Genomic DNA, 17,264 nt, shown 5'->3' on the forward strand with positions numbered 1-17,264 from the left:
TTTTACTCAAATAAAAGAAAATCAGTAAAATCAGGCTGTGAAATGTACTCCGTGTAAGAAAGAAAAAACTAGCTCTTTGAAGGACATTTCTACCAGCTACTGTTGTGCAAAGCTAACTAAATCTCATGCTATGTTAATATATAACAGTAAAATAATGTGAACACAACTCAACACATTTTTTGTTTTTTGTTTACCTGAATGTGAGGGACTAAGTGGGATTCAGCAAGTGGAGGAACTCTAATGCTGTGGTTGTAGTGACGTGGCTCAGTTCAGAGGGAAAAAGAATCACTACTCACAATCATTTCTAATGTGAGCTTCAATAGATTTTCCTTGCGTACAAGCTGCGACCAGCTGACCTGCTGCTCTTTGTGAATTTACACAACTGAATCCCACAAAATGTAAGATGTTTCATGAGATATCCTAGTTGACTTCCATTCCCTATTATACCGTCTTTATAGACAGTATAAAGTTAGTGGAATTCTGTGAATCAATCATAAACTTACATTTAGATGAATCTCTGCTACCTTTTATGTAACGTAAATATGACCATGAGCACCACAGCCTCTGTGCCCCAGTCACACACACTGTTCTTTACTTTAAATCCCATTACTGCTAGCTAACATGTTTATCCTGCACTCAACTGCTAACACAAAGTTAGTATACTTAAGTTTGTTTTCCTGGACTGTTTCACAACTTCATATCATATACAAAGCTAATATGCCATTCAAAAAAAAAAAAGAGGGCATTACATGCAGGTTTTAAAATTTCCACTTTATCAAATACCGCTGAGCAGTACTTGCCTTTTGGTATTCTTCCTGTCTTCTCTTCCTTACATTGCTCTCCATCTCTGAGTGAACTTAACTCTTATTATTTTCTCTGCCAGTTTTACCGTTAGCAAGTGTGTGTTTGCGTGTTGAGCTTTTATAAATTTTGTGTTTGAACTGAAACACGTTACTCCTTTTATGCTCCTCTTTAGTAGTGCTAGCTAGATGCTTAAGTACCGCGGAGACTACGTCATCGTCGGGGGCCTTTTAAACCCGAGCACACTGCTATAAATAACTCAGAAACTATGTGTTTTTTCCTCTTTCATCTCTGTATGCAATAGAGTGATGGATACACCAACAGGGTTGTATTTTATGTGTTATTATTCCCTCCGTTTAGGCTCAAATCGTTTTGATGTCTGAAGGCCTGTGCTGGAGAATATAAACTTCCTTCAAATATTTTAAACATAAGGTTTAAAATATTTATTTAATAGGATTGGGGCCACTGGGAAAAAAAGTGCGCACGTCTTTTTTTCTTCTTTTCCAGAATTCTGAGGAAAAAAGTCAACTGTTTACAGTTGTTGTCTTGTTTTCAAGCAACTGGCCCGTACTTACTCAATTGTACACACACAAAAGAAGTTTGTGTGTGTACAATTGAGGACATGAAAATTAAAAAACAACAACAAAATGAAACAATAAATGAACAAATTTCATGTGTACAAAAGGCCATGTGTGTTTATTTTATTTTATACACTTTATTTCTTGTGTTACAACTTTATTTATAAATGTTAAATCCTGAAACAAAGTTAAACTGGAAAAGAAAAATAACAACAACAAAAACAGTAAACCAAACTTCACAAGCTGCGTTTATTGTGAAATCCGGAAGCGATCTGTCACCCGGAAGTAATGTTGGTTATTATAGGAAGTTTTCCGCCAGACGAACGACAGTGATTTAAGGAAAGCCGGGAAATTGCATGGTAAGGACATTAAAACCCAAACAAAGCAATTTAGCTGGACAGACCTTCTGTCAAAGTGTTAAGGAAATAAAATCTTAAAGGTTTTAGTGACAGCAAATAGTAGCGAGAAGCTTAGATCGCAGTAGCCGAGACAGCACACAAGCTAACTTTAGCTCAGCTTAACACACATGGCGATAAAACTGAGGAGTTGATTTGAAAAGACGTTTTAGTAACGCGTGGTGTTGCCGTTTCAAGAAAACTTCCCAAAATGTGTTTAATCGGCTATTAAGACGTACAAACTTGATCATTTGGTAATATTTACCTCAGGAAATGCCCAGTTATCATATTGTTACCTCTTCCGTCCGTTGGCAATGAAATTTTTTGACTCTCAGTACGGCGATTAAACATTACCAGGAAGTCATCGTCCCTCTTATTTTATCGTTAATCACTTACAAAACGGCTAATATACAGTAAATGTATCCTTTGTTCTGCATTGAGTATTGGTGATTTCATGTAAAGTTTATCTGGAGCAGACTAATGTCAGATCAACAAGTCTGTAAACAGAGTCTTTCGTAGAAATACGTTAATCGTGTCAGAGTACTATGTCAGAAAGTCTCATAAAATCTTATTAACTCATCAACATGTTTTTTTCCTAATGTAACGGGGTTTGTAGAAAAAAATGTTTCTTTAATTAAAACCTGCATTTTTCCTATCAAAGTGAATGTCTTAGTTGTCTTTTTTCCTCCCTTCCAGGTATGGACTCTGCAGACAGAAGTCGAAGTCCCAGTCCTGCACAGAGAGAAAACAGTGGTGAGTAAATGCTGCTGTGAACCCTACACTTAATGTTCTTGTAATAAGAGTCGCTTTAATCTCCATCCGTTATACTTGAGCAATACGGTGCTGCAATCATTAGCTGTCACCTCACAGCAAGAAGGTCCTGGGTTTGAATCCAGCAGCTGGGTCTTTCTGTATATTTTCTCTGTACCCCTTGCTGGGAACTCTGGTGTACTTCCACCCGTTAGACCTGATTTAGATTTCTGCGGTGAACCTTTGTAGCGCTAACGACATAATTTACGTGTTGTGTTTGTGCTGGTACATTAAGTCTAAATTAATGTGTGGGTGTGTGTACATGTTTTTCATTCGGTACCAGTTGATAGAAGCAAATAAAATACACGGACCTTTTCCCTCCAGTTTTGTAGTGGTCATTTTTTTTAAAGGCAAATATATTTGTCTCAAGTTTTTCATCTTCTTTGTACATTCCTACACGTCCATTTTAAAAGTTTTGGCAATTTCCCATCAGGAATTTGCTGACATTTGTGAGTCCTTATATTGATGCTATAATTATTATCTGTTATGTTGAGATGATGATTGTTATTCTCTCACTGATAAATTCAAAAACTGCAGTGAAAAAGTAGCCTGAAATGCATGAGAAGAATCTATTGGTGCAACATGTAATTAGGTTGCGCTGTAGGGTGCATGGTACGAATGGTAACAGATAGATGTGCGTTTTTGTGGTTAGCTGGTGTCCATTTTATTTGTTTAGTTGTTTGAGTGTCCTTCACCTACGTGGCCACCAGACATATGGATTAACAAGTTTCGCAAAGTTTGCGGTTATGACGTAGCTATTGAATAGTCATAGTCCAAAGCATAGGTCTCCGGTTAGCCCTGTGAGAGACTGGTGACCTGTTCGATGTCTACCCTGCCTTCTGCCCCAAAGTATCCCTAAATTGGGTAAGTGGAAGAAGAAGGATATATTGAATGGATATACTAATACTGCTCTTGATCTGTTTTTCTCTTTGCAGGACCTTCAGAGAATGAGTCTAGTCCAGCATCGGGCAGACCCCAGCAGGCTGGCTCAGTTGAAAGAAGCCCCAATGAGCGACGGTCCCCTCAGCCAAGTCCTGTGGACCGCAGGCCCTCCAGGAGCCCATCCTCAAGCAGTTCAGACAGCAGCAGCAGCAGTGATGAGGATGAACATCATTCATCAGCACTGAGAAAGATTCGAAGCAGCGTGGCTCAGATCAAAGTAAGAAATGTGGCTTTTACTAGTCTGTCACATTTCATAATGTACAGACTACTACGGTAGAAATGGAAGAATCGGGTGCTTTCAGACAGTTACAGAGGGTGAAACATATGCTGAAAGCCTTTTTTTATATTTCTAAATATATATATTGTATATTATAATTCCTCATCAATCAAAAATGTTGAGTTTGGAGTGAGAAACGCCATTAGTAGTAGGTGGAGTAAGTAAGTTGATTTCCCCAACTATACCGAACAATAGTTGAGATTCACGGCAGTAATAAAAATTATCCAGCCAAAACAAGAAATTCAGAAACACCAAAATCTTAAAAAGTTAATGCAGTCAGATGCTTTGGTCAACGGAGTTTAGTGATCCATGTTATGTTTTAGATACTGTCCAAAGAAGAGTTCAGGAACTGACAGTATTTATTCAGTTGGTGTATTTTTGTGTGGAAATGGGAACTGAAGCATTTTGTTACTATTCTTGCCTAAAAGTGATCTTGAATGTCAGAATAGTTTTGAATAAAGTACCTGAAGAAGAGGCTTATTTACTTGATTATGTTGCATTTGAAAATGTGGCTGTGCGTTAGTCTGCACGTTGCACAGTAGATTATTCAGGCTGCAGTTCTGGACAGCTGGTGTGAAAAACTGCTTGGTCTGAAGAGATGGTTACCATGAGAACAGGACCCAGTTTAAGCTTGAGGCACCGATGTAAGACACAGTAGCATGTTTAGTGTCAGCTGGCCTGATTTATGAGTGCATCCAGTGAAGAAGACACTGAATAAAGATTTAACTTGTTGACTGACAGAATCACAAATCAAAGAGGACTTTGTTTCCATTACTGTCAGCTTAGACACGAGCTCCCCAGGTGCATACAGGCTTTTACTTGATGCAGGACCTGAGGCAGACCGACTTCACATTGCTGGGTTGTCTCTCTTTTTCAGCTCAACTCAAACTTTTAAAAATGACAGCTTGGTTTTGTGCTGCTCTGGTGTTCTCCGTGTTGTCCAAATCATTCTTGCATTCAGATTGTTCCAAATCATTTTAACACATGAAAACTTAAAAAAAATAATGCTGTCACTGGGCTTATTTGTTGTTCCAGAGATCAAGATCAAGATCCAAAGAGCAAGACAGATCCAGGTCCAAGGAAGAAGATCGGTCCAGATCCAGGGATACGGACAGATCCAGATCCAGAGAGAAAAATAGATCCAGAGAAAGAGACAGAAACAGATCCAGGGAAAAGGACAGATCTACATCTAGAGGGAGGGCGAGATCAAGATCAAGATCCAGAGGACAGGACAGGTCGAGATCCAGAGGAAGAGAGAGGTCGAGGTCAAGAGGACGTGACAGATCCCGATCCAGGGAGAGGGACCGTTATGACAGAAGACGTTATGCACGGTAAAGGCAGCTTTTGTGATTGGCTTGTGTTCATTTTAGCACCGATGTGGCCCTTAGTCCATATGGGTTAACAAGTTATATATATATACATACATACATATTAGGGCTGTACGATATATATCGGATGACGATATAAAAGCATCTATTGTTTCATTTTACACTATCGTTTGTTTCGTGGTGTCACAAAACAAAGTTTACGGCAATATTTTTTCATGGTTTTGATGGTCACTGTAGTGGCTATATTAATTTCTTAAAGTTCTCTCTTTCTCTTATATTTAATATAACCACACTACGGACGGACAAGCGGCTGTTTTTATGCGTTGTCGTTAGCAACAACAACGGTAGCACGTCTGGTTGTTTATTTTCCACATAAACCTTTCACAATAAAGCTCAAGATCCTGTTGAGACATTTCAAAATAAACGGAATAACATGAAAGAGTATGTAGAGTGTTTTTACGGATGAGAAGTAAAAAAGAGCCGCCAGGTGCTAAAAAATAAACCTTAGACTCAAACGTTAGAACAGGCTTTTCCTCGCAGCACGCCGTGTAATAAATGCTCACAAAGAAAACGGTGGCCGTTACAACTTATGTCTAAAAATGTATAGTTTCATGAATCAGTTAAAACACTCGACTACACGACGCCCAGCTGGAAACACTTCACGCATGTCGAGCTGCCCGAGATTCACAGAACTGACAGAAAATGTTAAATTTTTGTGATTTATATTCGATATCGGACGATGGATGTCTTATATCGGGATATGAGATTTTGGTCAGATCGCACAGCCCTATTAGACATTAGATTCCCAGCTGCTTGGCAACTTTTATAAATCCTGCTAAAACGAAAACTTTAAAAATCCAATTCAGCATAACGGTGTTGATATGATTTGGTTTCTCTGGATTAATCAAGTCATATTCAGACCTGAGAGTTTTTTCTTTTAAGGAAAAGTGTTACTTAAATAAGTAACCTGCTCCTTTGTTTCTTCTTTGCTGCAGGGATCGCTATGATGATCGGCGCGATGACAGAGATGGCCGTTTTGACCGACGAGCCAATCGAGAGGCTGATTCAGATCACAGGAGGCGGGGTCGCTCCGCTTCCCCTCTGGCTGACAGGGGACCAGCTGCGGCCAATGAGCCGCCAGTCAAAAAGAAAAAGGAGGAGCTTGATCCAATCCTGACGAGGACTGGAGGCGCTTATATTCCTCCCGCTAAGCTGCGCTTGATGCAGCAGCAAATCACTGACAAGAGCAGGTAAGAGAGCATTTCAGTACTTTAATCCTATACACTAAGATTAGAAAGTGTCACTGGAAGCTGCAGTCCAAGTCCAGGTGTGAATGTTTTGAAATGTTTATACACTAGAAGTGTTCAAACACTTTTTTTCTTTTTATTCTGTTGTGATACTTGGACACATCACCATGCCAAACTATAAACTGTTCCTGCACCTAACTGCATAACAGACAGTAGTAAAACAAATCAGATTAGTTGCATTCATTACAAATGTACCTGCAGTAAAACTGCAGTTTAAAAAAAAAAAAGCTGTTTATTTAAAGAACTGCATGTAATTGATGACACCCTGTCTGTTATACAGCCTGGCCTATCAGAGGATGAGCTGGGAAGCTCTAAAGAAGTCCATCAACGGTCTTATCAACAAAGTCAACGTATCCAACATTATCAACATCATCCAGGAGCTGCTGCAGGAAAATATCGTCAGGGGAAGGTGAACACACACACACACACACACACACACACACACACACACACACACACACACACACACACCAATGAGACGTCAGTGTTAGATTTTCAATGACCTTTGAAGTCAAATGGAGTTTGTTGTATCTGTCGGATGAGAGTGAAAATGCATTCATTCGTGTACATTTTACGATAAGGCTTTGTGCAGCAGAGGCCTGTAATTTTTGCACAGACATCAAACACCTTATTAGCTTCAAGTTTCCAGATTAGCGTGATTGATTAAAGAGAGTGAAAAAAGACCTTCGTGACTGACGCACTCCCTGTAACTGCTTCTTTGCCTGTCAGGGGACTGCTGGCTCGCTCGATACTGCAGGCTCAGACGGCCTCTCCCATTTTCACTCATGTCTACGCTGCTGTCGTTGCCATCATCAACTCAAAGTTCCCTCAGATCGGAGAGCTGATCCTTAAACGTCTCATCCTGACTTTCAGGAGAAGCTACCGCCGCAACCTCAAGGTACCCATCTGTCTGTCGCCGTTGATTTGTGATCCACAAACAGTGATAGTGAAGTGTTACTGTCACACGTAGACGCCCAGATACTTATAACATCTGAACATTGAAGTCCAGGACTAGTAAACAAGATCATCTGACCAATACACACTGCAGCACTTTAGAAACTTATTGAGGCTGGATGACCCTGTGCGCAGTCTGTTTAACTTCCAAAGGCTCACTTTTGTGTTTTGAAGGACAGTGACTTTAGGAAAATTACAGCAGAAGACAAAACATTAATAACACTTAACAGTCATCTTCATGTCATTCTTCTCATAAAGACAAAGAATAAGATGCCTCCAAATGATGCACCTGTCATTCTGGTATTAAAAATATAACTTTTTATATCTTGCCACTGCTAAACACAGTGACTCATGAATAGCATATCATATATAAATCACAGATGCTGCATGTGGAGGAGATGATCTGATTAGATATTAGAGCACCTTGCTGCTTTCATTTGCATATTAATGACTAAAATTGATTACTTTGGAAACTTCTGTCTACAGTATTATAACAAACAGCAAGCGCTGTGAGCATGTGTGTTATGGTGGGACATGAGGCAGTTCAAATGTCTGTTTGACCTTCATCAGTTGGACTTTGCATATTCTACTTTTTATGCTTGTTTTTGCGTATTACTGGAGTAAGAGGCTAAAAATAGGCCTCCTTTTCTGTTTATTAATTTGAGAATAGGTTTTGAATGAGAATCAGTCTGAATCTAAAAGTCCTTTCTCAAGTGACAGAGGTGGAAATGTTCCAATTTGAGCAGACTGATGCCGCATGTGTCCAAATTACTGAGATAAAAAAGAAACTGGATCTAAATAAGAGAAATAACTGGCAGTGCTGGAAGCTTGTGAACGCAGTCCAGAGTGTGTTTCTACCTGCTGTGGATAATTTTAGTATGATCTCTTGAAGGCTTGAACAATCTGTACAAAATTAAATTGTCTGTAACAAATACAGGCAGAAATGTCTTTTTTATGACACTGATATTAAATGTGTTTGAGTAATTATCAGCAGTAGTCATGCATTAAAATCTTCATCTTGTTTTCTAGCAACAGTGCCTGACCGCGTCGAAGTTCGTGGCTCATCTCATCAACCAGAACGTGGTAGGTCCCGATTTCAAAGTTAAATACTGACCGAGGGCTCGAGGGTTGACGTCCAGATTCTAATTGGGTGCGTGCTTTTTCTGTCCCTTTCTGCTCTGATGTCACTCGCCTTCAGGCCCACGAGGTTTTGTGTCTGGAGATGCTCACTCTGCTGCTCGAGCGTCCAACTGATGACAGTGTGGAGGTCGCCATTTCCTTCTTGAAGGAATGTGGTCTCAAGCTGACCGAAGTGTCCCCTCGAGGAATCAACGGTACGCTGAAGCAGCAGCTTTATAACTGTCTCTTTCTTCATGGTGGGAGGTGATGGTGTAGGCTGAGCTCTTTAATTAGAACAACAAATGATAACAACTTAAAACTTTAAATTGCAGCCATTTCAAACATGGCTGAGCCCTGAAAACTGGAGAATTTACTTTTGCCTTTGTGATTTCACACAAAAAAGTGGCGTTTTCTTGCTTCATTACAACAGTATTAACTGCTAAGAGACTTTATTTCTCCTCGCGTTGTCATCTCTTTTCTCTTGAAATACTTGTGAGAATTAATTTTTCTGAATTTCAGAATTCAGAAAGTTTATGCACATTCTCCCTGTTTCTCTTTCCAGCCATATTTGAGCGTCTTAGGAATGTCCTCCATGAGTCGACCATTGACAAAAGGGTCCAGTACATGATAGAGGTGATGTTTGCTATCAGGAAGGATGGTTTCAAAGATCATCCAGTAATCCCAGAAGGCCTGGATCTGGTGGATGAGGATGACCAGTTCACTCACATGCTGCCGCTAGATGACGAATACAACCCCGAGGACATCCTCAGTAAGACCTGAGGGAGAGTGGGAGGAAGGGAGGAGTCATGGGACTTTTCAGAAATGTTTACACAGTCTTTGTGTGTTTGTTCACTTAGATGTATTTAAGATGGATCCAGACTTCCTGGAGAATGAGGAAAAATATAAAACTCTTAAAAGAGGTAAGAAATCATCACACTCTGAACTGTCCAATCACCTGTCTGCTCGTTTACAGCTTAACCAAAGTTTGATGGTGCATCATTTCAGATATCCTGGATGAGGGTAGCAGCGATTCAGGGGAGGAGGGAGATGGCAGTGATGATGACGACGATGATGAGGAAGATGAGAATGAGGAGGAAGGAGATGGTGAGACAAATACGTTAATCTGCTGAGGCTTTCTTGCCTAAAAGAGTCAGTCTGCTTTTTTTGATTGTTTTTTAAACACTTGGCCTGTGAAAACAGTTGTATTGATATCTGACAAAATAACACAGTGATATTTATTTTAAACATCACAAATAATAAATAGTTAGACTAAAGACTTTTTTGAGAGATGGTATCATGAAATAACCCCCAAGTCTGTTCCATAATAAATTATTTTTACATTTTCAGAAATATAATTTATAAGCTTGAAAATGGAGGGAGATTCTGACTCCAGGGCTGTAAGCAAAGACAAATATCTAGGGCAATATAGCTTGATGTTCAGCCCAGATTCAGCTTTAGTGTAACCAGCTAACAGAACTGTTGTACTGAGGATCTTTCTGTAATTTCCAATTATCTGTCATGCCTTGGACAGTCCAGATTATTTTCACTTTTAAGGCTTTTTTTCTCCAAACACAGCAGAGCTCTGTAAAAGGAGTTGGCCAGCTTGCTGAGAAATTTGTTTGGAGTTTTTTGCCTCCAGACTTTCATCGAATGGCTCATTACCTCTTGGAATATTTAAAACAATTAGCTGCCAGTAAAAGCAGCGGAGTAATTTTTTTAATACATTTTTTTCCTGTGACTGCATTACACTAAAAGCATTAGCACTAACTAAATATAGTTCTGAGTACAGCAGCTACAGGAGAACGGACAGTAAAGCATTTAAAAACATAACATCAATGAGTCAATGAGCATTTTAGGCGCTGCTATGCTGTCGTTTTTTTCCTGCCCAGGAGTGACTATATCTAAACAAGAGTGTGCTAGCAACCTTCATCCATAAACTGTATGGGTGTTACACAAACAGAAATACCTGCTAGTTAATTTGGTTAAATTAATTTCAGCTCCGATTAGCAAAAGTTGTTAAAAGAAAGCAAACTGCAGCTGACTATCAAACTGAAGAACCAGACCACAAATTTTTAGCCTGGACTTTATCCAAATGTATGAGTTACAAAAATAATACGTAACCTATATATGAACCGTTATTGTACCACACTGTAAATATGTTGTTTTCATGTGTGAATGTGGCCATTTTAACATGAGTCACTGACTCACTTTTGGTGGCACCTTTGATGTAACTAATACCGTTACATCAAGACAAGTAATAAGCAAGTAATTACTAAGTTTGAGTATAATTAAAAGTGAAGTGCATGCTGTGTGACCCCAATTAAACTAGATTACTTGCATCATTGGTTCATGTAAATCCTATATTGCACTAATGAACGATAATTACTCAGGTGACATTTCATTAAGAACTGATTGTGTTTACATTGAACTATTTTGATTTTTAAACATTTTTCCTGTTCTGATTTTAACACATTTAACACATCCAATCAGCTCCCTTTTAAAGATGACCTTTGTGTTTGTCTCCCTCTAAGACGAGAAAGTCACCATCTTTGATAAGACAGAAGTCAACCTGGTTGCTTTCAGAAGAACCATCTACCTCGCTATCCAGTCCAGGTACACAAACACGGTGGAACACACTCCTAAAAATACACATTCATACAGTGAGTGACGTAGTTTTCTCTGCGGGTGTTGGCAGTTATTTACAGCTCCCACTATATTTGATGGAGTTGGACTGATAATTAAGGCTGTGCATGCGTGTGTGCGTGTGTGCGTGCGTGTGTGCGTGTGCGTGCGTGTGTCTTTCTGAGGACCTGTTTGAATTTAAAACCTTAGGAGCGAGGACTCTGACTAATCCTCCCTTCAAAAAGCCTGTTCAAGGCTGGTTAAGAGTTTAGTGCTAGGAAATGTATTAGGCCACAGAGTGCGCTCACAAAGACAGCTATAGAAACCTGTGTATGAGCAACCTCGTTACCATGGTTTCACTGAAGAACGGTTCACAAGCTTGGACAACAGGATGAAAAAGTGAAGCCGATTGATTAAACGACACAAAAAGAAACACACCAGCATGAGCTCACAATTGTACACCTGTGATCAATTGTTTGATTGATTAATAGATTGATTGTTTTTGCAGCTTGGACTTTGAGGAGTGTGCTCACAAACTGATTAAGATGGATTTCCCGGAAAGCCAAACGGTGAGTCCACAAACAGACTTACACTGAAAACGCACAATTGTAAAGTTTCATCGCTGTGAGTTTGTCCACAGAGGATTAATCTAAAACTATCGTGATACTGAAGTTTGGGTGAAAACTTGGCGTGCATCCTTTGATGGCTAGCTGTTGAACACTCAGCTAGCCATCAAAAATGAGAATTGAGCTGAAACCGTGGGGTTTTGCACCGTCAAAGGCAGCCGCGGGTTTCTTTCTATAATACTGGACTTTTTTTTTCTACGAGGGTTTGAACTTTGTGTTTAAATAAGAGAGAAAAGTGTGAAAATGTTCATGCCTGTCAGAAAAATGTTTAAAGTGTGTAGTGAGGGGTTTTACAGCCTTAAAACATCTATAATAATTGTAAAAAGAAAAAAATAAGTTGGCCACTTTGTGGATTTCACCTATCGCGGGTTAATTTTGGAACGCAACTCGAGGGACCACTGTAATCGTTTTTGTGTTCCTGTAATGGAGGTTGAGCTGATAATTACGTGTAGTAGGTTTCATAGGGTGACAGGTGCAGGTCAGCTGTGTGTGTGGATGTGGTGAGAAACTCTTACAGAGGACAATCAGCTGTGTGTGTGTTTGTTTGTATCACTGTCACAACCAGTGTTTTGGTGGTCGAAACCTGTAAGAGACTGAAAAAGAAGCGTCTCGTTCTGTTAGTCATGTAATGAAAGTGATGACAGTGTGTTTATATGTACTTGTGTCTTAGGCAGCATTCTTGTCTTTTATTGTTTTAATATAAGAAGCTGGACATGAGATTGAACCTGACAGCATCAAGGAGCTTTTGATGGTAGTTAACATACTGTAGATGGTATACAGTCCAAAGGTTGAAAAATTACCTTTTGTTTGGCTGCCTTTGGTCCAGTGTTAAAGATTGTTATTTTCAGTCAGCCTACCAGCCTAAGAATGTTAATACTTTGAAACTTGACGAATGTGGTTTGCTCCCCTTTCCACCAAAAGTATATTTTTGGCATGCAGGCTGAAATGTTCGATCTCATATCCAGAGTAAGGTGAAGGTGAAACGTGACTGAGCTGCTGATGGAATATAAGTCTGGACCTAAACTAACCGAGATATTAAGCACTGACTCAGTTCACTGTTGAAGAAAAAAACATATTTCCATTCAATTTCACAGCTTTCATGGCAGAATTAGAGGTCTAAAGGCATCATTTGTAAATTGATCTGAACAAAAACCCAGATGATAATTCTCAGCTGGTCTGTGTTGTTTACATCGTGGTGGATTAGTAGGGCAGTCTCTAGAACTGCATTACTAGCAGGCCATACAGGTGTAAGAACCACTATAGGAGGTAAACGTAATTTTTGAAACCCTATAAATAAGCATTTGTTCCCTTACAATGGCTTAAATGCAGCATGACAGCCTAACCCCACTCACTCACAAGCTCTGATGCTACATGGAGAGAGACACTGCACCATTTCACACTGCTAAAGTGTGTGTTTTGTTAATCAGGAGAGGAAAGCTGTAATTTGTATGACGGGAAGTCTGGAACAAAGAGGAGGTGCTGTTCTGGTGAGACAGAGGAGAGAAAAAGGCATAAAAATATCTACACTGCCTAAGAGCACGCTGGAAAAGTGGTAGCAGATGAAACTAAACAAAATTTCACTAATGGGGTAGCTCAGGTGGCAGAGCAGGTCAGCCACTAATCAGAAGGTCGGTGGTTCGATCCCAGGCTGCATCCTCGCTGCATGCCAAATATCCTTGGGCAAGATACTAACCCCGTGTTTGCCTACTGGTGGTGGTCAGAGGGCCCGGTGGCCGGCAGCCTCGCCTCTGTCAGTGCGCCCCAGGGCAGCTGAGGCTACAATGTAGCTTGCTATCGCCAGTGTGTGAATGTGTGTGTGAATGGGTGGATGACTGAATGTAGTGTAAAGCGCTTTGGGGTCCTATGGACTAGAAAAGCGCTATACAAATGCAGGCCATTTAATGAAAATCATCCAGCAATAAAACACTTACAGTAATGTAACGAGTTGTTATTGACGGATGTTATCTTTAGATGTGTCTCCTCTGTGTCTCTGAAACAGTGCGGTCATAAATAATAAGAAACATCAGAGTGCACAGAGACCTTCTGACTACACTATCAAAAGTCTACAAATGTTAAATGAACTCCTAATAGGACCACTGACAGCTTGGCCGCAGCCTGCAAGTTGATGTGACTGCCGTAGTTTGACTGTAGTTAATGAAAGAGTTGTGTTTGTATGAACAGAAGGAGCTGTGCAACATGATCCTGGACTGCTGCGCTCAGCAGAGGACCTACGAGAAGTTTTTTGGCCTGCTGGCTGGGGTGAGACACACACGCAGACACACACACACACACACACACACACACACACACACACACACACACACACACACACACACACACACACACACACACACACACACTCTTCATCTCCACAATCGTGCGAACAGTGGTGCTTTAGGGAAACCTGCTTCAAAGAGTCGGTTGTTTTCCATCTTCCCTTCATAGATATTTGTTAGGTATTTCTATTCTCTGCACGATGAATGTCACCATTTCACTGAGGTGCATATAAATCTTGTTGTGCACTTTTTAAAAGAAAAGAACAACTAAAAGGAAGTGCTCAAGCTTTTTATGTTTATTGGCCATGTGTCATGTTTACCTCAGATCTTTTTTGTTATTGTTATCTTAAGTTTCACTGTAGTTAATTTAACTAAAGAGAGCATTCAACCTGATTTTGATGCGAAGCACTGCTTCTATCTGTTAACTGTGTGTGTGTGTGTGTGTGTGTGTGTGTGTGTGTGTGTGTGTGTGTGTGTGTGTGTGTGTGTGTGTGTGTGTGTGTGTGTGTGTGTGTGTGTGTGTGTGTGTGTGTGTGTGTGTAGAGGTTCTGTCTCTTGAAGAAGGAGTACATGGAGAGTTTCGAGGCGATATTTTCGGAGCAGTATGACACGATTCACCGACTGGAGACCAACAAACTGAGGAACGTGGCGCGACTGTTCGCTCACCTGCTCTACACAGATTCTGTGCCGTGGAGTGTAAGGACACAAAAAAAGATCCTCCCCAGCGTGACCATGAAACTCATTCCACTCTGGTTAGACCGTCTCTCTGTCTTTTGAATGTGTCTCACACAGGTGTTGGAGTGCATCAAGATGAGCGAGGACACCACAACGTCGTCCAGCAGGATCTTTGTAAAGATCCTATTCCAAGAGCTCTGTGCCTACATGGGTCTGCCAAAACTTAACCAGAGGCTGAAAGACCAGTACGAAAACCCACACTCCCACCACAGCCACGCACAACACTCAAACTGTACTTTACTAAAGCTGCTGCAGAGGCAGCCAAAGTTTTTACTCAGAAAACATTTAAATGTTAATGATATAGTCGAGTGAGGTAATAAATCAAATTTAAGGAAACGTAATTAGAAAAATGCGACTTCTTGCTCTTATTTGGCTACTGTTGCTCCTAGTGATAATTAAAGAGCCCATAAATGAAGTAGGACGTAACAATAAATCATGACCTCTGCGTGTGTTACAGGACCCTGCAGCCGTTCTTTGAAGGTCTCTTTCCTCGTGATAATCCCAGAAACACTCGCTTCGCCATCAACTTCTTCACTTCTATTGGACTGGGAGGACTCACGTAAGGGCCACACTTCAAGAAACAGCATAAACACAGAAACATGGCTGTCACATTTTTTTACAAACAGAATCAGAAAACTTTTAGCTTAACTGTGTTAGGTTTGGAATAAACTGCACTGTAAAGTGCTTTCCTAATATATGCAATAAATAATGGTTGTTTATTCTGTTAAATTCTGCTGGCCTCAAAGTGTGGGACTCTCGCTGCATCTAAAATGTCATTGGATGATGAATGTAGCAGTTTACGTTCACACAGAAACACTGAACTCTCACATTTCTCCCACATCGTTTTCTCTCCTAGTGATGAGCTGAGGGAACATTTGAAAAACGCGCCAAAGATGATCATGACTCAGAACCAGGAAGTCGAATCATCGGACTCCTCGACATCGTCCTCGTCTTCTTCTTCGTCAGATTCCTCCTCCTCCGACTCATCCAGCGAGTCAGATTCAGACTCGTCAGACTCCTCGAGCAGCTCGGGTACGCCTGACTGAAACCTAAAGATTTACTTTCAGAAAATCACATTATTTCACTTTTATACGCAGGCACATTGTGTTATTGTCAGTTTGTTGTTCTAGCTCACAGCAGTGCTGCAGTAGTTGGGAGGTTTAATATTGTAACATTAATATAATATTCCTGTTATAAAACAACGTAGTCAGGAGTGTCTCCTTCTGTTTTATTAAACCCATGTTTGTGTTCAGTTGAATGTCTGAATTTTTACAGTTTTTCATTTATGTGAGCTGCTGCTTCAGAAAAGACAACGTGTGATTTGTTTGTTTTTTTTCTTTCTACTTTTTGTCCTCCAGACTCGGACTCTAAACACAGGAAGCAGAAGAAGAGGAAAGGACAAAGTGATGAGGGGAGGAAGAAAACGAGAGAGAAGGACAAGAAGAAGAAATCTTCAGACAAGAAGCGAGCTGGACGCGGAGCAGACAATGATGAGGACAGCGAGAAGCGGGCGAAGAAAGACGACAGGGGGCGCGCACATGACCCGGAGGGGCGTGAACGCGACGGCGCCCGGCGGAACAGACGAGACGACAGATCGGAAGAGGAGGAGGAAGCGGCGGTGGAGGACAGGAGACGAAAAACGGACAGGCAAAGAGATGACGGACGGGAGAGAGACAGAGGGAGGGAGAGAGAGAGGGAGAGAGAGAATGAGGCAGAGAGAGAGAGGGAGCGAGCGAGGGAGAGAGAGAATGAGGCAGAGAGAGAGAGGGAGCGAGCGAGGGAGAGAGAGAATGAGGCAGAGAGAGAGAGGGAGCGCGAGAAGCAGCGGGAGAGAGAAAGGGAGAGGGATAGGGAGAGGGACAAAGAGAGGAATAAAGAGAACAGAGACCGGAACAGAGAGAGAGATGAGAGGAGGAGGAGGAGATAAGTCTTCATCGCGGGAGCAGTGATGGACTAATGACTTTAAGTCTTTTCCCTCTGTGACCCCTCTGTGACCCCTCTGTACCTCAGCCCAAACTGTGGTGCTGTGGATCTGACCCCATTCTCCATTCTGTCTGTTTATTATTGATTTTTGTTGTTTTTAATGAAATACTTAATGAAAAAAAAGCCCATTAAAGTTGCATTCGATGTTTTTTATAACCTGTACCTGTTTGAACTCTTTTGACTTGTGACCCATCGCTCAACACTTTTACTGTCCTCATTTTTTCACTCTCAAAACGCAAAAGACCAAACTATGTTTTCTCTGTGCTGCCGTGCACGTTTGCAGGTCAATCTCATAACTAGCACAACAGGATTGATGAAGCATTTACACACGTTCTAGCCCTCGGAGCAAACGAAACCTCAGTAACACCGAGAGCACTGAGGGCTTTTTTATTTTACTTTATTTCATTCGTCTTTTTTTTTTTAGCTGACATGTAACCTGTTATAAAAAGAAAAAGGCAACAGAACCAAACGTTTTTTAAGAGGGAGAGCAGTATTTGTGTTTACAATAAAC

At 40.8% G+C, this 17,264-nt stretch overlaps 1 protein-coding gene across 1 annotated transcript; it reads left to right on the forward strand.

The window, feature by feature from the left end:
- Positions 1 to 1,637: 1,637 nt before the first annotated feature.
- cwc22 (CWC22 spliceosome associated protein homolog) lies at positions 1,638 to 16,915 on the forward strand. The gene is made up of 20 exons (XM_080903651.1): positions 1,638 to 1,738; positions 2,471 to 2,527; positions 3,520 to 3,743; positions 4,839 to 5,134; positions 6,127 to 6,381; positions 6,719 to 6,847; positions 7,168 to 7,336; positions 8,422 to 8,475; positions 8,591 to 8,726; positions 9,074 to 9,280; positions 9,369 to 9,431; positions 9,517 to 9,615; positions 11,043 to 11,124; positions 11,642 to 11,702; positions 13,941 to 14,018; positions 14,579 to 14,731; positions 14,828 to 14,955; positions 15,228 to 15,329; positions 15,627 to 15,802; positions 16,129 to 16,915. The coding sequence occupies exons 2-20, from the start codon at positions 2,473 to 2,475 to the stop codon at positions 16,695 to 16,697; spliced, it is 3,036 nt and encodes a 1,011-aa protein (XP_080759777.1). The 5' UTR covers positions 1,638 to 1,738; positions 2,471 to 2,472; the 3' UTR covers positions 16,698 to 16,915.
- Positions 16,916 to 17,264: the final 349 nt, after the last annotated feature.

Source organism: Rhamphochromis sp. 'chilingali' (assembly GCF_963969265.1).
Source record: "Rhamphochromis sp. 'chilingali' genome assembly, chromosome: 14".
Lineage (NCBI taxonomy): Eukaryota > Metazoa > Chordata > Actinopteri > Cichliformes > Cichlidae > Rhamphochromis > Rhamphochromis sp. 'chilingali'.